Here is an 11,233-nt window from a genome sequence, read left to right on the forward strand (position 1 = left end):
GAACAGACTAGGAACCTCTTAGTCTGTAATATCAGAGAGGAAGGGAGAGGGAGAGAGAGATAGAAACATCAATGATGAGATAGAGTCATTGACTGGCTGCCTCCTGCATGCCCCACACGGGACTGAGCCGGTAATTTAGGCATGTGCCCTGACCAGGGATTGAACCATGAGCTCCTGGTTCATAGATCGACGCTCAACCACTGAGCCACGCCAGCCAGGATGTTCACATTCTTTTAATCTTAGACTCATCAAAAACAGAATTCATCCCACACAATTAAGTGTTTCCTGTCTTGTTTAACCTTTAGTAGTTACCAAGCTCTTTTTCCTTGTCAGCATGATGCATTACTTTTTAAAACACTCTTTCAAAAATTAAACTCTCAAAAAAATAAATAATAAATAAATAAAAATCAAGCCCTCTTATTTACATTTTTCTATACAAACAAGTCGTATTTATTTATTTCGCTAGAGAAAATTTATTTGAACAAGCAAAGAGAAAGTACACTCGAAGAGAAATTTCAAGCAGGCAGCTCAAATAGCTACTCCAAACAAGTCCTGTTGAATATTGAGGTTTCTGTGTGTTGCAGTGAATACAATTAACTTGTATTTTATTCATCAGGCATTTATTCTGTTTTGATGCTTAGAGTAAAAAAATTAAAGCTTGATGGTTGTTTCTCTTCATTTGTTTTTCACCTGTCTTGACAAAAATGTGAGAATTAGACACTTTAAGAATCCTAATTTTGTTTGTATTACTGTAAACTTTTTTATATTTTATACTTCTGTAGGATCCTAGGGTTCCATACAAAAGACATGTAAATCTTCTAAATTACTTCTACTGATATTTAAATAGGCAATATATTTAAAATTCAGAATTTATGTACCAGAAAGGCTTTCTTTTGCTACTGTTCCTCCACAGGCACCCACTATCATCTATCAGCTTTTTATGTCCCTTCCAGGGAAAGAAATACATCTGACACTTTTTAAAAAAAGACATCTTTTATCACTAATTAAATCTAGTATAGTAACAAAATAGTAATCTTTTCCCTACATCTTTAAAAACTTACATTATATTTTGATGGCAGCTATAGAAAGTTGTCTGTTTTCCATTAGGGCCATAGAAGCAGGGTGACAAATGGTATCCCTAAGTGGAGCTAGCTGGCATCTGCATGTCCTGAGTGAAGGAGTAAGATCTACACTCCCCTTTCTTTGTGGGGTGCCTTAATATTTGTATTTATAATACAGATACTTTTGAGTGAGGAATAGATTGACTTTTTTTTTAATTTATTTATTTTTTTAAAATATATTTTATTGATTTTTTACAGAGAGGAAGGGAGAAGATAGAGAGTTAGAAACATCAATGAGAGAGAAACATCGACCAGCTGCCTCCTGCACACCTCCCACTGGGGATGTGCCCACAACCAAGGTACATGCCCTTGACCGGAATCGAACCTGGGACCCTTCAGTCCACAGGCCGACGCTCTATCCACTGAGCCAAACCAGTTTGGCCCTCCCCCCTTTTTAAGGAAAATGTCCCAAAGAGCTCATGATGACCAGGCACTTCTTTATACTGACAGCTGCTTGTGAAATGATAATGGTTTCCTAACAAATAAAATAAGGCAGGGCCCTTCTTTAGTTATTACCTTACTGGAGCTTTTTAGCCCAATTTTAATGCAGAATGATGCTAGAAAGATTTATAAAGGAATTGGTGCAATTATTCATAACAGTTAAATTTTGCTTATTAATGAGCAACCCAGGTCATTATGTGAGTAACCCAGGCCACACACCCTTCCTCCTGCCCTGTCTCCTCCCCTCACACACATATACACACCCTTCTAGGTGCAAGACCCAGAGAGAAGGCAAGCCAGGCCTTGTGAGGAGGGCGTGTACCAGCAGAAAAACAGGAAGCTGTGCTTCAGCGCCGGCCTGCCTGGAAGTTTCTAACTCTGGGTCAGGTGTGCTTAGGTTCCGCAGCAGGGACACTGTCTTTCTGAGCCCTGGCAGCCACACTGCTCAGCATAAATGCTTTAAAGTGTCAATAATTTATGTATGGAGAGAAGTATGACTGAATTACAGCTTAAAGAGCTTTCACATTCAGGTCTCTACAGGAGAAGACGAGATCGTCCTGATAGTTTGAGACTAACTGGGTTACCGGAGGAAGGGCTAAGGTGAGTGCAAAGTCATGGTTGGCTAAAGGTCAAGGCACCATATGACTGCAGTGAGATTCGTGCCTAAGTGGATACAGCAATGGGGGTACACATTGAGAGGATTCCGCTAGGAACCTCTTAGTCTGTAATTAAAGACTGTATTTTATATAATCCCAGATTGTGCTTGATTGGAACTGTGCAAAACTATAATTCTTTTTCCCATTTCTTCACAAATCCTGTAAGTTGTTTTAGCTCTTCCCCAAACCTGTAGTATTTTTATGTCTTTAAAAACTATATAATTACCACAGTAATAATTAAAACTGGAAACTATTTTACCCCATTGGTTTTAAGGATAGATTGCTTTGGTTTATTAGAACATGTTTCCGTGAGGAATTTTTCTTTAATTTTTGGTGGTGAGTGTAGTTTGTGGTGTTTTGGGCATCAGGGGGTGTTCATATGGGATTCTTTGTTATTGAAATGGATTTAAGAAAGGAATGTAGAGAAACTATTGCATGTAACCTGGGAAGGAAGGACATAAAAAATCTGGGGGCCATTTTAAGTATAAAGGTTAAGGTTTTTTGTTTTTGAAGTTAATTTGCCCAAAACAACACAATTTTGGTTTTTGTTACAATTGTTGAATTTCTTTTTAGATTTTAGGTTCTGAAAAGCCCCTGCAATTTAAGCTGTATGTTAAAATACTGTTAACTAGAAGGGTTTAGATTTTGTTTCTGAAATGAAGAGTTCCTGTTTTAGTGCTGGCAGAAGGTTGCCGTAAAGAGAGACTTCCTTTTCTTTTTATTACATATACTGTCTAGTACTTAATTTATTCGTGGACTCTCAAGTGTTTGAATGTTAAATTTAAATGGTGGGAGGGATATTTATGTGTGTACTACTGCTCTTTTTCCTATAAATTCATTTTTAGAGTTTATTTTAAATTCTCTATTTAAATTTGACAGGGAAAAATTGACAAGGAAGCTTTTTTTAAACATATCAAATTTGTATTTTTCCCATTCCCCCATCCTCCTCCCCTTTGGCAACCATCAGCTTGTTCTCTATATCTTTGGATCTGCTTGTGTTTTATTTATTCTTTTGTTGTTGTTAAATTCCACATATAAGTGAAGTCATAACAGTATTTGCCTTTCTCTGCCTGACTTATTTCAACTTAGCCAGCTATACTACAGGAACTATACTTTTGAGAGGGAAATGTTTATTTGAAAATTATCAACTCTTACTACCTTTAAAAAGAATAGTAACATTAAAGAACTGTTATTGGGAGCATTTGAGCTCTTGCTTCCCGACATTGTCCTCAGTTTGGCTCAAACAAATGCTTATGAAAAGTCTCAAAAAAAAAAAAAAAAGAACTGTTATTGACCTAACATTATTAGCGTTTTCCCCTGCTATATCAGGGGTCTCTTAGTTACATTTAATGTATAAACTAAGAATTGGTTAGACTAAACAGAACTTGAAAGCTTCAGAGTTTGAAAAGTTATAAATTTTTAAGCATGAATTTTAGTGAAAATATTGAGTTTTTCTTGCTAACCAGATAGGCTGTTGGAAATTACCTCTAAAATTGATGTTTAGTTGTAAACTCCAATCTACTCTTGATCCAAGAGTGAACAGTTACCAAAAACAGTTTTAATTTTAGATTTGCGGTCCTAAGGAATTTTTTTTTAATTAAGATACGTAAAACAGCCCTGGCCGGCTTGGCTCAGTGGATAGAGCGTCAGCCTGTGGATTGAAGGGTCCCAGGTTCGATTCCGGCCAAGGACACATGCCTGGGTTGCGGGCTTGATCCCCAGTGAGGGGCGTGCAAGAGGCAGCCGATCAATGATTCTCTCTCATCATTGATGTTTCTCTCTCTCTCCTTCTCCCTTCCTCTCTGAAATCAATAAAGAAATATATTTAAAAAAAGACTACCAACTTCTGAACACCTCTCATTATAAAAAAAAAATAGATACGTAAAACACCATTTGAGAACAACCACTTTTACTTATTGTCAGACAGTAGTGAAAGTACACATGTATGCCAGAGGAGGCAATTTTCATAGTTATAATGACCTTTGAAGCAACAAAATTTTTCCTTTTGTCTAGAGTTTAAATTAAAGGAGGAAGAGTGATTCTTAAGAAGTATTGCTTGTTTCATTAGGTTAAGAGGAAATATTTTTCCATCCATTCTAGTAATGTAGTTTCTTGGTGATAATAGTAGACTTATTACATCTCTTCCATTTCTCTGTCCCTTAATGCAGAGAGAATGACCATTTTCCTTATTTTATGAGTGCAGTGTTGAGCTAGGAAAAGTAGACAATTGACTTTTTATCAATGTAGAGTGGCAAGGGTTTTTCTTTCCTAGTTGTATTTTTAGTATTCAGTCAGGTTTCTTAGCTAATAGGAATTGGGGAGAGGAGATTTTTAAATTAGGCACAGCTATTCCAGTGCCCCACCCAATTAGACAAGTTAGGTCACTTTGTTGAACCTCAGTTTGTTCCTCTTTAAATACCTGCCATTATCAAACATCGTTTATCTCATAAAATCCTCACCAACCAATTTAGTAATCTTATAAATAGTGCTTTAGGGTTAATGCCTTTCATGTATTATTCAACTAATTTTTATTGAGTGCCTATTATGTGCACTCAATAAAAAGATGCAGTCATGGATAAGTCATAGTTCCTCCCCTCAAGGTACACCTAGGTTTTGGCACATTGAATGTGACAACAGATGCTCTTCCTAGGAGCAGTTATTTGATGTTGAATGTATGTACTATCAGTTATCTTTCATGCTGTCTTGAGTATTACACAAGACCCATTCCTTCTCTGATTCGTGCTTACTCACATATTCTTTTTCTTGGTGTGTTTATGGACTCTAGCAGAAAAACTGCCAGAAAATATTTCTCTTTTAAGTTTAAGTAAAAGACTACTTTGAAACATAATACAAGTGTTTAAAGAGCACTGTAATAAACATGAAACTAGTTCTGACTTTATATTTTATTGATTTTTTACAGAGAGGAAGAGAGAGGAATAGAGAGTTAGAAACATCGATCAGCTGCCTCCTGCACACCTCCTACTGAGGATGTGCCCGCAACCAAGGTACATGCCCTTGACCGGAATCGAACCTGGGACCCCTCAGTCCGCAGGCCGACTCTCTATCCACTGAGCCAAACCGGTTAGGGCAGTTCTGACTTTAAACATGAAATAGTTTAAAACAGAAGCATGTGAAAAGCAGCATGAAAATCACTGACTATATATTTTTATTTTAAAATACTAAATGTAATCTGAAACTTACTATACTTGCATGCTTTTGTACAATGTATTTGAGGGTTGTATTGTAGCAATTTGTCTTGTTTAAATATAATTGTCACTACTAGTAGAAAATGTCCTGTAGGCTTTTTATCTTAAGTTCTAGATAGAACATGTCCTTAATTTTGGCTAGAATCTGACATGTCTAAGAAGCAGTTGGAAATATTTTTCTTTATAAAGTTAAATGTTAAGGATTTGGATAAAGCATGTGTATTTGTTTATCTACATAAATATGGATAGTCTTTGTGTCCCTCTCCTCACAACCTGGATGGAACTGACATGACTTTCCAGTTTAAGCAGTGGATTCATTAGAGTGAAGTAGTTCACACTCTTGCTCCTTTGGGCTCTGACATTGAGCCTCAACTTTACCAGGGTATTGACCCTTTATTCCCTGAAATTTTTATTGACCAAAAATAACATGCAAGATAATGTCTATTCTACCTGTTAAATTATGTTGCCCCCAAACAAAATGTAGTGTTTTTTTGTTTTTGTTTTTTAGGAACCTTAATGAAAAACACACCTGAACAATTCACAACCCCGCCCTTCTTTAAAATTGTTAAAGTCACCTTTGCTGTGCCTTGAATATAAAGGTTCTATAACTAACTGATTTGGGACACCTCAAAATGCAAGTCTTTGCTGTTTGGATTGGAAACATAGTTTAATAAAGCAGGGGTTAGAGAACTGTGACCCTTAGGCCCAATCTGGCCCACTGCCTAATTTTGTATGGTCCACAAGTTTAGGATTGATTTTACAGTTTTCAAACATTTTTTGGGAAAAGAAGAGTTTTTAACAACATTCGAAAATTACATGAAATTCAGATTTCAATGTTCATAAATAAGGTTTTATTAGAACACGGCAATGCTTATTTTGTACATATTGTCTAGGGTGGTTTCTTGCTGCGGTGGCACAGTTGAGCTGTGACACAGATCCCTGTGCCTGCAAAGACAAAAGTATTTACTTTCTGGCCCTTCACAGTAATCCCTGGCCCAGTGCTCTTGCCCCATTGTTCCTACTCCTCCATCTCCCGTTACAGTTATGATTGATGAAATTAGGGCTGTGTCAGTCTTTTGAAATGAATGTGAATCAAGAAAATGTACTTAGGCCCTAGCTGGTTTGGCTCAGTGGATAGAGCGTCGGCCTGTGGACTGAAGGGTCCCAGGTTTGATTCCAGTCAAGGACACATGCCCGGGTTGCAGGCCCCACCCCAGTAGGCGGCGTGCAGGAGGCAGCCAATCAATGATTCTCTCTCATCATTGATGTTTCTATCTCTTTCTCCCTCTCTATTCCTCTCTGAAATCAATAAAAATGTATTTTAAAAAAAGAAAATGCACTTAGAAATTTGGATCCCTATGTAAAGTTGACTAGATGAACATCCTTATGCTTTCCTTTTCTGTCCTTTCCCAATGGAACTGGGTAACCAGGAATGGGAGGAAGTACAAAGAAAAGTGACCTTTACTTCCTGATTATTCAATAAACCTTCTGTTGGGTACAATATCATGTATCATGTTATGTATCATGGAGGAGTACACTTGAAACCTATATAATCTTATTAACCAATGTCACACCAATAAATTTAATTAATTAAAAATATAAATAAATCAATAAATAAACCTTTGCAGCTCATAACTTTCTATTTTATTCATTTATATTGTTGGCACTATTACAGATATCCCCTATTTCCACCCCACTTTGTCTCCCTTCACTTAGTCCCTGCCCCCCCACCACCCTGCCCTTCACCACATGAGCTCATATCTTTTAAGATATAGGATATATCATTTTTAAGTAGTTGGAATGTCCATGACTAGGTTTGAGATTAGAAAACTCAGATCATGTGTTCCTGAATAATACATTACCCTTGATTGAGCCCTTGTTATGGGCTAGGCACTGTATTAAGAACTTCTGTGTTTTTTAACTCACAGTCCTGTAAGGGTGGAGGAAGAACCTAAGGCTGAAAAGGCGATCATCCTATATAATAAAGAGCTAATATGCAAATGGTCCTCTCGCCCTCACACCGGGCCAGGGGACCTGAGGCCGCACCCCCCGCCTGGCAGGACTTGACGGGGGACCTGAGGCTGCGCCCCCTGCCCTGCGGGGCTTGACGGGGGTGGGACCGGCCGGGTCTGGGTCTTGCATGATTTCGAAGCGCGCGCGGGTGGGGCAGGGACTTGACTCTGGGTCCCGTGGCGCGCCCCAGACTCTGACAGGAGGGAGATTTTCATATATGTTTTACTAATTTTCTTTGATCTCTGACACTTCTATTATAGAGAAAGGGCAAATATCAATATTTTCTCTAATTAATTCCCTTTGAATGTGCATGAATTTCGTGCACCGGGCCACTAGTTGTTATATAACAAGTTCTTGTCTTTGATTCAAATAAGTTAGTGCTACGAGTTCAGCTGAGGTTGGAATTGGTCAGCCTAGGATATACATTTCCTTGCATATCCATTTTTGCAGTTTATTGATCATTTTCTGGCCTTTTGACTGAAAAACCAATGTTTGTATTGAAATTTTTGAAATAGAGTCTGTTAGACAATTAGGGGGATAAAATTGCAACTTTGCCATTTTTGTCTGTTCTCATTCATTATTTAATGGTTCAGTGAGAGCACATTTAATTTTCCTAGTAATGATCACATTGCACAGTTAATAACAGATTTTTTTTCTCTTTGGTACTGAACATTATCAATTTGTTAGTGTTGCTTTTGTTAGTTTGTTTGTTTATTAATCCTCACCTGAGGATATTTTTTCCATTGCTCTTCAGAGAGAGTGGGAGGGGAGGTAGAAAGAGGGCGGGGGATAGAGGGAGAGAGGTGAGAGAGATACATTGACTGGTTGCTTCCTGCAACTTCAACCCAGGTACGTGCCCTGGGAATCAAACACCTGACCCTTGGTTCATGGGCTGATGCTCTAAGCACTGACCCACCAGCCAGGGCAGCAGTGTTGCTTTTAAATGGTAGGAGTACTTTCTTATATGTGTTTCAGAGTATAATCCACATATACATACAATATCATATTTACCCATGAAAAAGAAGAAAATCCTGCCATTTGTGACAACATGGATGAACCTTGAGGGCATTATGCTAAGTGAAATAAGTCAGATAGAGGAACACAAATATTAAATATTGTATGGTCTCATTTATATGTGGAATCTACAAAAGCTAAACATAAAAACAGAGTAGCATGGTTATGACCAGTTTGGAGGAGTGTGCAAATTGGAGAGATGTTGTTTTAAAGGTACAAATTTGGGACTAGTTTAAGAGATCTAATGCTCTGATCGGTGTTGCTCGGTGGTTAGAGCGTTGGCCTTTGCACCGAAGGGTCTCAGGTTCAATTCCATATCAAGGTCACATACCAGGGTGGCAGGTTCAATCCCCTGCCCCATTGGGATGTGTGCAGGAGGCAACCAATTGATGTGTCCCTCTCACATTGATGTCTCTCTTTCTTTCTTCCCCTCTCTCTCTCTCCCCCTTCCTCCTTCCCTTCCACACTCTCTAAGAATCAATGGAGGAGAAGAATTAAGATAGAGGTGTAGGTAAACTCAGTACTCACATCCTCCAACAGCCACATCACAGTTATAACTAAAATGCAGAATAGCCATCTTCAGAACTGCCTGAAATCAGGCTGAATGGAAGTCTTACCACTAGACAATTAAAGAAGAAAGCACATTGAGACTGGTAGGAGGGGAGGAGATGCGGACTGGGCTGGTCAGACACCCACATATGGCATGTTTTTGATCGGAAGGGATATCTTGTCTGTGGAGGTTTCCTGTGAGGAGCAAGAGGTCCCTGCCCCACACCAGACCCCTCAGCCCAGCGTTCCAGAGCCAGGAAGAGAAGTCCCTGTAACTTCAGGCTGTAAAAACCACCAGGGATTGTGGCTGAGTGACAAAGAGGCTGCTGGATTCCCAGGCAGTTCCTCTTAAAGGGCCAATACATGAACTTATTTGGACTCACTCCCTCTGAGCTCCAGCACTGGGGCAGTAGCTTGTGGGGACCCATGGACATATGGAGATGAACTGGGTTGTCTAGCACTCAAGCAAGAACTGGGGAGCAGTTTTCTCCCAGATAAAAGTGCAGGTAGAGGTCATTGGTCCTATGCTGAGACCTCCCCCACCACAGTGCAGATTGCCAGGCACTATATCTGAGTCTCCATCATCCTGGTTCACACTGTTCACTCCACCCTGGTGATTCTCTCAGACCCTGCCCCACTCAATTTGTAGCCCCACCCAAGCAGTTTGCAATGGTTTTTCCATATGAATGCCCTGTCCTGACTCAGGCTTGAGACTTTCCAAAAATCTCTCAAACAGGTAGCAGCTGGACTTAGCATGTCCCATACCTCTCAATAAGTGGCCCCAGGACTGGCACTAGCAGAAGCTTGCCAAGGCTCAGCTTGACCTCTCTTGGGCACCTCCAAGCCCAACTTAAGTACAGCCATCTGCAGATCCCTCTGTAGCTTGTGCCAGGTGGCCTGGGAGGCCCCAGAGCCAGTGCACCTGGTGGTGAGCTTCAGACCATGCCAGATTACAACCCTACCACATCCACAAGGAACACACTCAAGGGGTGTACTCGGTGGGCACCAAAGCTCCATAGGGTGTGTCCTGCACAGCATCTCTACTGCTGTAGTCACAGCTGGTCCTCACAGCCAGTTGGCATGGAGGTTAATTCCTCCCAGTAAAGCCAACAGCAATCAAGGCTCAACTACAACAGGACAGTGCTCACAGCCCACACAGGGGCATACCTACTAGAGTGCCCAGCTCAGGTGACTGGGGAGGCTGAGCAACTGGGCCCTATAGGACACCTAGTACACAAGGCCGCTCTACCAATTCCAGGAGACATAGCAGCTCTAACTAATACATAGAAACAAACTCAGGTAAACAGCCAGAATGTGGGTGCAAAGAAACATGTCACAAATGAAAGAACAGAAGAAATCTCCAGAAAACGAACTAAATGAAATGGAAGCAAGCAAACTATTAGATACAGAGTTCAAAACAATTGTTATAAGGATGCTCAAGGAACTTAATAAGAGCTTCAAGGAACTTAGTGAGAACATCAAAGACATGAAAAAGGACCAGTCAGAAATGAAGGATACACTAACTGAAATGAAGAATAATTTACAGGGAGTCAACAGTAGAGTAGAGGATGCCAAGAATCAAATCAATGAATTGGAATATGAGGAAGCAAAAACACCCAATCAGAAGAGCAAAAAAGAAAAAATCCAAAAATATGAAGATAGTGTAAGGAGCATCTTAGACAACTTTATGCATACTAACATTTGCATAATGGGGGTGCCAGAAGGAGAAGAGAGGGAGCAAGAAATTGAAACCCTGTTTGATGAAATAATGACAGAAAACTTCCCTTACCTGGTAAAAGAAATAGACATACAAGTCCTGGAAACATAGAGACTCATAAACAAGATGAACCCAAAGAAGCCCACACCAGGACATCATAATTAAAATGCCAAAGGTTAATGACAAAGAGAGAATATTAAAAGCAGCAAGAGAAAAGCAGTTAGTTACCAACAAGGGAGTACCCATATGACTATTAACATATTTCTCAACAGAAACTTTGCAGGCCAGAAGGGAGTAAACATTCAAAGTGATGAAAAGCAAGGACCTAGAACCAAGATTACTCTACCCAGTAAGCTATCATTTAGAATCAAAGGACGAAAATAAAACAAAACAAAAGAACAACAGGAAAAAAGAAATAGAAATAGAATCAAAGTACATATAAACAGCTTCCCAGACAAGAAAAAGCTAAAGGAGTTCATCACCACCAAACCAGTATTACATGAAATATTGAAGGGT

At 39.5% G+C, this 11,233-nt stretch overlaps 1 protein-coding gene across 2 annotated transcripts in view; it reads left to right on the forward strand.

Moving 5' to 3' along the window:
* The window catches only part of LIMS1 (LIM and senescent cell antigen-like domains 1), a 103,189-nt gene that overhangs the window by 17,486 nt on the left and 74,470 nt on the right, over positions 1-11,233 (forward strand). The window contains exon 1 of one of the 2 annotated variants that reach the window (XM_005884658.2): positions 1,914-2,162. The exons of the other annotated variant lie outside the window; for it this stretch is intronic. Coding sequence (XP_005884720.1) covers positions 2,044-2,162 — 119 coding nt within the window. The 5' untranslated portion in view covers positions 1,914-2,043. Of the gene's footprint in view, positions 1-1,913; positions 2,163-11,233 lie in introns of those variants that run through there. 2 annotated transcript variants of the gene reach the window in all.

The sequence above is a fragment of the Myotis brandtii genome, unplaced genomic scaffold (genome assembly GCF_000412655.1).
Source record: "Myotis brandtii unplaced genomic scaffold, ASM41265v1 scaffold842, whole genome shotgun sequence".
NCBI classification, from domain to species: Eukaryota; Metazoa; Chordata; class Mammalia; order Chiroptera; family Vespertilionidae; genus Myotis; species Myotis brandtii.